Genomic DNA, 13,032 nt, shown 5'->3' with positions numbered 1-13,032 from the left:
ATTGGTCAGTTTCTGAAATACTGACTCTACATTTTGTTCCCATGAGTCTATGTTACTCGTAACTCGTCAACATCAAGTAAACCATGAGTGTTCAATAATAGAAGAAATATGTGTAAAGGCAACAAAGTAAGGAATTCTCTGAAATAATCATGGGAATAAGTGGCAAATGGCGTATAATTTCGCGAAGTGAGCAAACGCAACCGTGCGGTGGGCTGTAATCTAGGGTTTGTGGTCGGGTCTACTTTAACTGAGAAATGGACACGCCTGTTATGACACCTTTATAAATGACTATGGCATTAAAATGACACGGAATCTGTTATTTAATATTTTATGCTTAATATTGCTCCATAATTTCAGCCATAAGACGTCCACTGGTGACATAGCCTCCCCTGATGTTTTACATAGCGACGGTTGGTAGCAGCCTGCATCCAGCGCTTTCCTGCCACCTTATACCTAATACTCGATGGTGCGCCGAAATATTTGCTTTAATTTGGGAGTTTTATCAAGGTCTTTTCTATCACACTTATCAGTATCAAACAGTGTCTGAAAAAGGTTCACAATATTAAATCAACTTTAAAGAAGCGGGCTTACAATCATGCCAGTTTGATTAATTGACACAGATTGATACATACAAATCAAACAATAAACGAAATAGTTACCCCTTTGTTAACAGCCGCCGAATGCTAAGTGATATATTAAGAAAGTGGGTAAACCTTCTACTAAAACTTTATGACAAACAATTATCACCCACTCACTTTATATATAATTTTAGAGAAGTTATTTATTATTAAATTGAATTTCTTACTGTCATTTGCTGTGTCAAAAACATTAAGGTTATTAAATTAAGTTTCTTTTGTAATAAATAATTTGCTAATTTATAAAATTACGAGATAATAAAATAAATATGATAGAATTATATAAAGCAATTTGGCGTTAGAATTAGTTGTAAGTTTACCGTTAGCACGAAAAATATTTTTATTGGTTTAGTAATCCGTTAGTAGAGCATAACGTTCTTTCAAATTCAAATTCAAATTCAAATTTTTTATTGCATATTAAGTGTTTATTAATCCGACTTATTAATTGTATAAAAATTGTTAGATATATTTTGGTATACTTTATTCATCTTAAATCATCAAACCGTAGTTTCAGTGCTTCAATGTGATCGTAAAGGTTTTGAAATTATTATTATAATGACGAGATTAACCACGAGACCAATTAAACTCTAGAAAGTGTAATTGGTTAAAAAAAAACAGGAAAAAATCTTATAAACGGATCAAAATCAATCGAATGGGTTTACTCCAGAAATCAATTTAAATGAATAAATTCAAATACCTACTTCACTTTATAACTCAAATTCAAATACTCAAGTAGGTATTGCAAGTAAGTATCTAAATAATAGCATAACTTGCGTCCTACATATTTGTTTAATTATCAGCTTTAATTCATTTGTAAAATAGAGTTTATTTTCAATTTATAAGAAGGTACGTAACTGGAGATCTATTTGTATTTTGCGGTTTAACACAAAGTAGCCTTAAAGTTGTCTGGTACAATTAACTTCTAAACTAATGATAAACTTTAGATCAATTGCCAAATTAATTAATAATATAGTATGAGTTGTAAACAGACATTAGTATTTTTTGTGTCATACTTTACGAGTATCTTGTTCCCTCCCTAGCACATCAGACAGTAAAGATTGACAATTACGAGTAGCATCATTAACATAGATCATTATGCCCGTTTTCACCATCAATCCCTAATTTTTAAGTGACTCCTATGAAAACAAAATTTCTGTTAAGTGTTGCCTTAGGGGTCACTTAAAAAATAGTAATTGATGGTGAAAACGGATATTAGTCCATTGCATGAACATGATGCTCTTTAACTCAATAGAGGCAAATAAATATTTTGTCTACACTCTCACTTTAGTCAGATGGTTAGGGGAAGCTTGATATTAGGAGACCCATAATTAGATTAAAGTGATCCTATTCTACGCGGGTCCGTGGCCGAGTCCCCCAGTTTTCGACGCACCCGTGGTCGACGCCCCCGGTCAGTTAAATTCGATTTGAAGCAATTTTTAATCAAATGTACAGTCAGGCACAAATAAACGAATAAATATTTATTAGGCCAGTAGAATTAAACACAAAAATGAATCTAATGAAATGAAAATAATTCCTACAAAAGTTTTTTGTTTCTTACTACTGCTGGTTTTGGGTTAAAATTTTGCTCCCAGATTGCATAAATAGCGTCAAACATGCATAGTTTAGTATAATAATTAGCTTGTGAAACTTTTGTCGTTGACTGTACTTAGTGCAAAAGATGATATTCAATTTATTTAAATCGGGGGCGTCCACCACGGGTGCGTCAAATACTGGGGGACTCGGCCACGAACCCTTCTACGCTGCCTTTAAATATTTTTTACGTAAGTCGTATTTATCTTGTTTCCATTTGTTGTCACTATTATTCCGTAACTAGCTTTTGCCCGCGGCTTCATCCGCGTGAAATTTAGATTGTCACAGATAGTAATAAATTATAGCCTACATGTTATTCTGGGCTATAAACAATAATACTGTAAAGTTTCATCAAAATCCGTTCAGTAGTTTTTGCGTGAAAGAGTAACAAACATCCAGACATCCATACAAACTTTCGCATTTATAATATTAAGTAGGATTGCTTACAGCCTAGACCTTCTGCTTAGATCCTGTCATAACAAAAGCAACCTCCAATTTGGTATTTACTCAGATACCCGATCGAGGTTGCTTGGCTATTTAAGCCCAGACAATAGCAGCCATATTGTTAGGGCTTCCGGTCCATGTGAGGTTCGCACGAAAATATACAATATCTTAGATCTAACGCCACAATAGAACATTTTGGACTGTTACAGATTCGCACCTTGAAAATGTAGAGTCGGCAACGTTCAGTCAGTTAGAGTATTGTTTTCTAGCGTCTTCGTTGATATATTTTTAAGTACCACTTGTTAGTTATTTCCCTGGTTAAAGTTTCTTCCGTTCCAAGACAATCCTTAATCATCATAATTTCAGCTACAGGACGACCACTGTTAAACATATGCCTTCCCCAATTATTTCCATATCGCTCGGTTGGTATGTATTTTATATAAAGTTACGACAATAATAATTACGAAACTAGTTGCCTAATTATCTTTTAATAACAATTAAAAGTTATTATTAAAAGACAATTAGCCAAACACTTTTCAATATCTCTACCACACCAACTTAGCGCATTGAATTTCCAATATTTCCAATTAAAATGTGTACTCGTACGATGTATGTACACTATTGTCCAACATTATGTTGGTTACAACTTGTGCATACCTACACATAGCACCTGGTAGGTATCTTATTATTTGGTAATTTAGAAACAATGGAATAATTAAAGAGATCCAAAATGTGTTTTTAATTTCAAGAAGTTAAGATAGCTAAATTATAGTGTACTTAGCTACATTGATAGTTTTAATATCTTTTCAGAAATTCTCATGGAATAAAACAACATCAATTACACTCATTTTCAAAGAAAGACAAAAAAAAAACAGAACTCTTCGTAACCAAAGTAAAATAATGTAGATACTGAATTAAGTATGTATATTCAGATGGCAAAAGTAGTTTTCAAGATTATTAACTCATTGAGACTTATCTTTAAAGAACAGGCGGATCTGTAATAAAAGAAAATCACCATCGATTTTCAGAAAACCTCTTTTCTGTAGTTGCTTATATCGTGTTTCTCAAATTGCAAAGAAAATCGCGTATTACGCAAGTCCACTAACGAACGAAACGCTAGCGCGGGCGCGGGCGTTTGAAAGCCGTGTTTGCCCAAACATTATACCCGGTGAGGTAATATCTATCTACTACTTGACCGATTTTGGACGTCTTCATCTTACGTGTGAGTAAGGTGTAAAGTCGTAAACGACATAACCTAGTTCCAAACTGTCCCCCTACACAAAATGCACTTTTTGATCGAATCGAAAATCGAATCCGTCAAACTCCATACAAAAAAGGGCTTTTCGGCTTTTCATCACTTTGCGATTATAATTTGCACTGGTTTTAAACAGCATTTAGTTAATTGTTATTAAGAACAAAGTAGATGAGGCCTTTGTCCAGCAGTGGAAGTGTTCTTTGAAACGATAAATTCTATTTAATATGCCATGATTAGGTACACGGCACTGTACAAGTATGTAGTCATATCCCAAATCCATACAATGTAATTAAATATGTAATTAATATATTCTTTACATCTGACATTTGCATCGCCAGTATTTTATGTACCTGACAAGCCACTTAACTTTTAATTAAAGTTGGTTCTTCTTCATGTAAAGGGCGACAAGCATCTGCCTGTCACAATAATAATTTATGGTTAGCCTTCAGTTTTTTCACTAGGAAAGGACACTGAAGGAAGACTGCATTTTATTGCAATCACATACAACAGGTTCTGTTTTTACTTTTTCTTTTAGGCTGACCTTTGTTTTAACTATCAGGTCTCAATGAGGCAAGTAATATGTATTTTCTCGGACTCGATTGCTTTCAGGCAAGCCGTAAAACTTGTTCTAGATTTTAAATATATCGAAATATAAATAGCGCTCTTCGTTTCAGCCAAATGATGAAAATGAACAATGAAAATGAAAAATATTTATTGCTAAACACTAAAAAAATAAATTACTTACATGTGAATGGGTACACAGAAATAAAGAAAAAGAAAACGTTATAAACAAAAAATTTAACCTTAAGATGTTACAGTTTTATAGGTAAACAAATGGTACCAGTCTCAGCATTATGCTGAGCTACAAGCTCAGTGCTGATTTTCAGACCGGCCCTGAAACTGGTCGGTTAGGTTGGGAGGATAGTGTTTTTGAGGCACATGATAATTTTCTGTGGCGGTGTAGGTGTTTGAGTGTTTTCTAAGTGTTTTATGTTGTTGTTTGATGATGTCCACTGCTGGACAAAGGCCTCCCACAAAGAGTTCCATAACAACAGGTCCTGCTTTGCCCGCATCCAGGTACTTCCCGCGACCTTCACCAGATCGTCGGTCTACCTAGTGGGGGGTCTGGCTACACTATAGCCCTCTTATTCATTAGAAAATAAAACAGCCTAATATTACCATTTACTGGTCTTTCTAGAACAATGCTGTCTTAGCTTTAGACCAAACTGGAACTGAACTAACCGGTTTATTCAAGCTTGTCAAATTAGATATTTTCCAAACAATTTGTTATATGTATTAGATAACTAGTTGTTAGGTACAGTTCATTATACATATAGTTGCTTTGTTTGGTAATTCAAATTACTAACTTGACTTACTACGATTAAAACAAGTGGTGGAAATATGTAGGTGTATTTACAACCAATAAATATGTCCCACAACTACAAAGGTTTATAGTTACATAGTTTGAATAAAATAAAGAATAAGAATAAATTAATCTTCAACAAATTCTTTCCACTATTATCAACAACTTGAAATCCTTACTACTCTGGTCATAAGGCCTATACATTTAGATCACAGATTACGAAACCAGTCGACATTGTCGCCACGCCCTTGAAGGCTGTATACAATACCCTTCTACAGATAACCACTGAGAATTTGCATCAACTATTCTTTATGAATAGGTTTTTCACAGATAAAGCTAGGGCTTTTTATAATAAGGATGTAGGTAAATTGTATTAAACATAGTTTTGAACATTTGATGACCGTTGATTAAAACAATTGAATTAGGGGTCAATGTAGAGAGAATAAAAGGTCAAAGTAGAGATGATAAGGACGTAATATTATCACATGGCACACTTTAGAGCTCTCTCTTTCCCGTGGAGACATCCTGTTTTTAGCAGGATCCCGCTTAGCGTAAGCCGAACATCCCATTTGCAGTGTACTGCCATCTTAATTAAACTACTTCTTTCAATTACAATTTAAAAAATATTTTTTTATTTTTTTATTTATCCACAACGAGGAAGCTCTTGGACTGTATCTCACCCCTCATTTACCTCTGTAAATTAAGATTTTTTGGTTGCGTTGTATTGCCTGCTTGCCTAATTTAAAATTAAATTTTTAAGACAAGAATGAAGTCTATCTTAAAAAATGTTGTGCTTTAAAATTGATGGGGAATGGTGTCATACGACAGTCCAGTTTCGCTGGATCCTGCATCACTGGTTCTTGCAAAGCTAATTTTTTTTATCCACAAAGAGGAAGCTCTTGGCCTGTATCTCACCTGATGGTAAGAGATGATCAGGCTGAAGCTGGTGGAAGCGAGCTTCACCCGGAATTCTCAACCACGGAGAATGCTGTTAACATTGTTGTTATGGCGACAGACTTAGATAAGATGGTGGTTGCTAGCCAGGCGGACTTAGAACAAGCCCAACCACCAACCAAACCGAACAGAAAAATCTGCCCCCACTGGGAATCGAACCCGGGACCTCTGCGTCTGAAGCAGGTAGTCTTACCACTAGACCACAGAATTGGCTATGAATTGACGTGGGAAAGGGCTCTTAGGCATCCAACTTTCCTCATTTTGATCGCTAATTTGCTGTAGTTATTGCCCAATTAAGGCTTGCCAAATTAAACCAAATAAACCTCAAAAGCAAGCATTCTAAGCAAATATCATGAATTGCGCAAGCGGTCAAAAAAGCAGTTATGTTCGCATCATCCATCAGGTTACGACATGTTCATCGTAACAGCGCAACTGGGACGTTTCTTGTAAGCCAGTAATGTTTGCTTGGTTTCGTACCAGACACTTAGTAACTACACGTACTTAAGATAGATTCATATTATCTCTATTACTGTCTTAGAACCGTATTACAGAAGAAAGCTCGAAACTGGATACAATTTTAAGCATTGATTGCGGCTTCCGTTTGGTTCATCATCATCATCATTTCAGCCGTAGGACGTCCACTGCTGAACATAGGCCTCCCCCAATGATTTCCACAATGGCCGGTTGGTGGCGGCCTGCATTCAGTGCCTTTCTGCTACCTTTATGAGGTCGTTGTTTGGTTAAATTTTCATATCATATTTAAAACCTATGAGCACAGAGGTTGAATCGACTTTGATCATTGTTTTGAATATGAACAATAATCACCCTCATACAGGTTCCCACGTCTTGTTCCCACCACTGCAACTCCTGTGTAGCCAGGATTTACAGCTTGATTGCCAATCAAAACTCAACTAGTGAAGGCCAAGTTTGTCCCAATGGAAGAAAGTAGAGTACATAAAAGAGCCTTATAATCTCTAGTATATCTGTCATCAGAGATACAGTCATTACTACACCAATAGTCCAATTTAAGTCGTGGTCAATTGGTCATAGCAACGAGTAGTAATCGTATTTTCGATTTCATATGTCGGTGCTTGATTGTGTGAAAGTTATATTCAAGTGAAAATCATAGGACAGGCTGGATGTAAAATTTACAATAAAATATAGTAGCTACTATAAAGAAGTTATTAAAACTAAGCCGGAATATCGTCCTTCATTACTAAAAATATTGATCATTGATTTAATCAAGTGGTTTGCCATTTCCATCCACACTTGACATCAATTCACGTAGACAAGTTTCATAAAATTATAAACTCAAGTACAGTCAACAGCGCGACACATTTTTGTTGAAAAGTAGCAGCTCACCTATTATAATGGCATTACGTGCCACAGTGCTTAAATTGAACTGCGGTTAACTGTACAAGTTCGAAAACTAAACATACGAAGTGTCAAACCGGTCAGCGCAGGCGCATATTGGCACCACAGCCTCTCTAGGTCTCTCGGGGCGTGGAAAAACGCACTCGGCTGTGAAGGCTATTAATTGTATATGTTTAAAGCCTAAGTAGATGCAGATAAATGTGTTTATTTACGTTCACAAGGATTTTTTAATAGGCAAAGATTTTCGTTTTCGAGAACAATGAAAAATGTGGTTTATCAAGATAAATAATATGAAAAAAAGTACTTCTTTTGATTGCCTTAACATAACCTATGTACATCATCATCATTTCAGCCATAGTGGACGTCCTATGGCTGAAATGATGATGATGATAATGAACCTATGTGACTGGCGACTTTAGTTACTAAATCCGCAAATAAAATCTAATGCGCAATAGCAAAACTAAAAAACTAGTATACTTATAATAAAGAAACATAAATCCAAAACACGACAAAAAGCGCTCCCTAAGCCACTGCTATCACTTAAACCAGTCCAGCCTTATTCAAAAGTCAAGCGACAGTGAAATTACAATGATAAATTACCTTCCACTTCTTATAGTCCAAAGAAATGGCGCACGCGCACCATTTTGAATGGTTCACATACAAGTCGGCGCGTTGAAGTCTTTTGTATGGAGCGACGCGCTTCGAGAATGGAGATACATTGTAGTACTTTTGTAGCGAGGGCTACCTACACGCGTTCACTGAATAGGTTATTAATTGTTAATCTATCTATACTATCTAAACTTCTATACTTAATAAATATAAATGCGAAAGTAACTCTGTCTGTCTGTCTTGCTTTCACGCCTAAACCACTGAACCAATTTTGATAAATAAATATCCTTGTACATTTTACACTACACTTCTAGTCCCAAACTAAGCAAAGCTTGTACTATGGGCACTAGACAACGGATATAAACATACATAAATACTTTTTTTTTGTAAATCCATACATATTATACATAGTAACACCCAGACCAGTCACAGAAATTAAATTTCATCATTTCAATTTCTGCCCGGCCGGGAATCGAACCCGGGACCTCTCGGCATAGTAGTCCGTTCTGAACCACTACACCAAACGGCCGACAATAAAATTTGGCATAGAGATAGTTTGAGTCCCGGTAAAGGACATAGGATAGTTTTTATCCCGGTTTTTGAAACAGGGACGCGCGCGATAAAGTTTTTCTGTGACAGACAAAATGCCACGCGGGCGAAGCCGCGGACGGAAAGCTAGTAATATAATATAATAATATCTTTAAATAATAATGTACATTATATGAATAGTTTTAATTGAGTATGTCGATCAAAGGTGTAATCATTTTGCTACGAGACTTAATAGTTCGTACGTAGCATGATATTTGTGACATCCATTCGTACATACTATGTATCGGTAAGTGTATTTTACTGTCCACTTTCAACCATACCTTTATTAATTTTTTATCTGTGTTTTCCTAGCATGTCACTGTTTTATTATTTGTCGTTTTAGTTACAGATGTTTTGTTTTAGTTACAAAAATATCTCACAGTGCCATTTAAGAATTTACTTTTCTTTCTTTTTGCTTCACATTTGGCTATCGAGTGGTGAATGCGGATGTTTTTGTGAACATAACTTTATTTTACTTTTATTTCAGTGATATTGTTATACTTATTATGATTACCAGACACTTTAGCTGTATTCTTGTAGTCAGTCTATTTAGATTTCTCCATTCAAAATACTAAATATACCTCTAACACTATTTCAAATTAGAAAAAACGCCTTAAGTAGCCCTTAAATCCTCTATGTCTTTCAGTTTCCGCACTTCTTAAGACAAAGCAGTAGTCCGGCTAGCAATAGACCTTGGATTCACCATTCACGTCGCATCGTATACAGTGAATTTTTCAAATGAAACATATTCCAGACTAGCGACCGACCGCGACTTCGTACGCGTGGATCCCGTTTTACCCTCTTAGGGGTGGATTTCGTAAAATCCTTTCTTAGCGGATGCCTACGTCATAACATCTACCTGCATGCCAAATTTCAGCCTGATCCATCCAGTGGTTTGGGCTGTGCGTTGATAGATCACTATGTCAGTCAGTCAGTCAGTCACCTTTGAGTTAAATATATTTAGATTCTTCAATGCATTTTAGCACAGACAACATACGAAATGCAACAAGAAGATACAGAATTCCCGCGACAGGGAATGTGCGCGGGCGCACCAAGGACGCAGCTCGCAAAGAGCAGCACAGATAACTATGGTTGACAGTTTTATGCCTACGCTGAAACGTAGTATTTATCCTCTAAATAAATTAGGAAAGATTATTTAACCGAGTAACAAGTCAGAGCTCTTTTTTCAGAAGCAATATTAGATTTTTTCTACTTCCTTTCTGCCTATTTCGCTTTGTGAAAAAACCTATGCTCGCCACTCAACAACAAAAACCTTTATTGCAGAATGAAATTATTCGGTTCAATCAATAATTTAGTTAATATTGATGATAATAAATAGAGTTCGTTTCCTTTCTAATACACTGATAGATCGCTTACAAGATTCTTTGAATATTACTGCTGTACTTCTTGTACAGTACAGTTGAAAGTGAGAGTAGACCAATCTAGTTTGAACGACATTCGGAATGTTAATAATTACTTCATAGCAACTAATAAAACACATTCAACAAGTTGTAAAAAGTGATTGGTAATAAAAATGTGGTTGTTTAATCTATGCCGGACTCTGAGCAATGCGCGCTATGCGAATAGATTAAATAGACGCCTTGAAAGGTCACAAAGTTTTTGCCTTTTGTTTTATTATAGTTCTTTATTTTATCCTATTATAGAAGGAATGTACCTAATCTATATAAATAAAAATGAATTGATGTTCGTTAGTCTGATTAAAACTCGAGAACGGCTGGGCCGATTGAGCTGATTTTGGTTTTAAAATGTTTGTCGTAGTCCTGGGTAGGTCTAAACGGCGAACAAATACGCGCGCGATATTGTTTTTCTGTGACAGACAAAATTCCACGCGGGCGAAACCGCGGGCGGAAAGCTAGTCATGGATAATAATGGAATTCGCTGCCTGCTGCTGTCTTTCCCGAAGACTATAATCCGGGCATTTTCAAGGCGAGATAGGCATTAGCCACAGAGATTTAGGCATTAGGATTAGAGACAGAGAATAGGCACTTACAGGGCAGATATGTACCATCCTAGACTGCATCCCACTTAACACAACCTACAATACTTATTATAATAATTATTATTAGAATTATTTTTTTCCTATTCCCTGGAGAGACTTTATAAAAAAAGTGTCGGCCCAGTACGCGTAATTTTTCAAATATATTTTTATACAATAATAGACATTATATTCCAAATTGCTTGATGTACTTCCTATCAAAGACATCTATAATTTATTTGATTGCTATTGTAAATACGAGTAACATTGCAATGCCCTAGCAGGGCCCATATGTTTACCTTACATATTTTATAAGACCTTACTGTACATACATACATATGTGATGCAATAAATAAATGAATATGAATATGAATAACATCAGGTGCGATTGTGGTCAAATATCTGCCTTGTTATGCATAAAAAAAATCGATTATTACTTGTACCTACTAGACACACTAATGAAACTAGTTCTAAAATTATATTATTAAACATACTTTGACGCTCTTCTCTGTATTCGATACAGCCAAAGGTTTTGCATTTTAAGGTAAGAAAGACAGTTTTGTTTGTTGTAATGATACTATTCTGTATTTTTCTTTTTAAAGATCAAAAGCTCTTATAATTTTGAGACTCTACTATTGATTAGTTTCAGCCAAATGACGTCCACTGCTGGACAAAGGCCTCCCCAAGGATTTCCACAACAACCGGTCCTGCGCCGCCCGCATCCATTATACCTACTCTACTATACCTACCATCAAATTCAATTCAAGATTTAATCAAGAGAATTCATAAAGGGAAGTGAGAATCATGAATCGGCAGTAAAACTAGTTACAAATTATACATTCAAAACGATATAAAGGCAGCCAAGACGAGCCTAAATTTGAGTTACGCAACAAAAAAAAGTTCATAGCAATGCGGATTGCGACGAATAACGAATTAGTCGCAATCGATTACCATAATTGGATAGTAAATGGGAAAACCAGTTGTCATTTTATTGCGTTATGTATCGAATATCTAAGAATTTGTGTGAAATCATATTTCGTTTATTGGAATCGATCAAAATATCGTGAATATCGTGATGGTAGTGAATTGTTGTAACCCAAAAATGGTCGAAAAAGACAGATTTTGTAAAGGGTCAAACCTACTCTTAAATGTGCTTTGCCTAGGGGGAAGATAGGGGAATGGTACCCGTTTTCACCATCAATCCCTAATTTTTAAGTCACCCCTATGGTAACACATGACAGGAATTTTGTATTCAATGGGGTCACTTTAAAATTAGCGATTGATGGTGAAAACGAGCATGGGTCTTTTGCTTTATTAGTGTTTCTTATTGTTGAAATAAATAATTTTATTTATAGAAAGTTGACTAATCTCTAGTAAATGATAATGAATAAAAATACAATTAATTCACCTGAAAAGTATTATTTATTGTATTTTTTATTTATTTTCAGTAATGACTACTTTTAGCTCAGACGTGTAATATGTAATGTGTGTGTGTAAAAAAGTCTTAATATTGATATTTGTTAATATTTCCACTAATTGTCCTTACATTACTCGTATTAAAGAATATTTTCATTATTTTGTAAAAATCAAGTGAAAACCGTCACGCCAAGAGTGAAAATACAAATCGGAATATTCGATTATGAACAGATTAAATTAACCAGTCTGTTACTCAACGATAGTGGATCCAAAACTTTCATTAAGGCAAAGAAAACTCGCCAAATATTTTTGATTACGTATCGCTATGCTAATGACCTTATAATAATATGTTACGACACATTTAACGACTCTATTAATTAGGCGTGCACATGAATGTCTACTTTCCTACAATTAAAACTTAATAACGAGGAAATGTACGCTTCAGATGTATTTCTTCATAATTAAACGGCTATTAACGAGCGGCCATTACTGAAAACAACATAAAAGCATAAAAAAAACTTACCATTTTCAAAACTGTGTTGATGAAGGTCCTTCTTCTAGAATCCCCCATTTCATGAATAATACATTAAATATTACAAAAAATCCTGGAACAGTCTTTTTCTAACGATCACAACTGTTTTTTATCACATTATTCACAACACCAACAAATTATAATCGATTCAAACCGAATCGATGCACTCTGGAAAACACTGGCCGTTGACACGCGCGTGAAAAATAAAAATGACAGGCGTTCGGAATTCGAACCTCGTTTCGGCGGGAAGCGTTTACTCGCGCGAGCTGCGCGCCA

General features: G+C 35.3%; 1 protein-coding gene across 1 annotated transcript in view; it reads right to left on the bottom strand.

Annotated features, from left to right (window-relative positions):
* Positions 1 to 13,032, bottom strand: part of LOC135075327 (mucin-5AC) — a 166,067-nt gene extending 153,035 nt beyond the window's left edge. The window contains exon 1 of the mRNA XM_063969739.1: positions 12,748 to 13,032. Coding sequence (XP_063825809.1) covers positions 12,748 to 12,795 — 48 coding nt within the window. The 5' untranslated portion in view covers positions 12,796 to 13,032. The remainder of the gene's footprint in view (positions 1 to 12,747) is intronic.

This window comes from Ostrinia nubilalis, chromosome 10 (assembly GCF_963855985.1).
Source record: "Ostrinia nubilalis chromosome 10, ilOstNubi1.1, whole genome shotgun sequence".
NCBI classification, from domain to species: Eukaryota; Metazoa; Arthropoda; class Insecta; order Lepidoptera; family Crambidae; genus Ostrinia; species Ostrinia nubilalis.
This window is presented reverse-complemented; position numbering and strand designations above follow the sequence as displayed.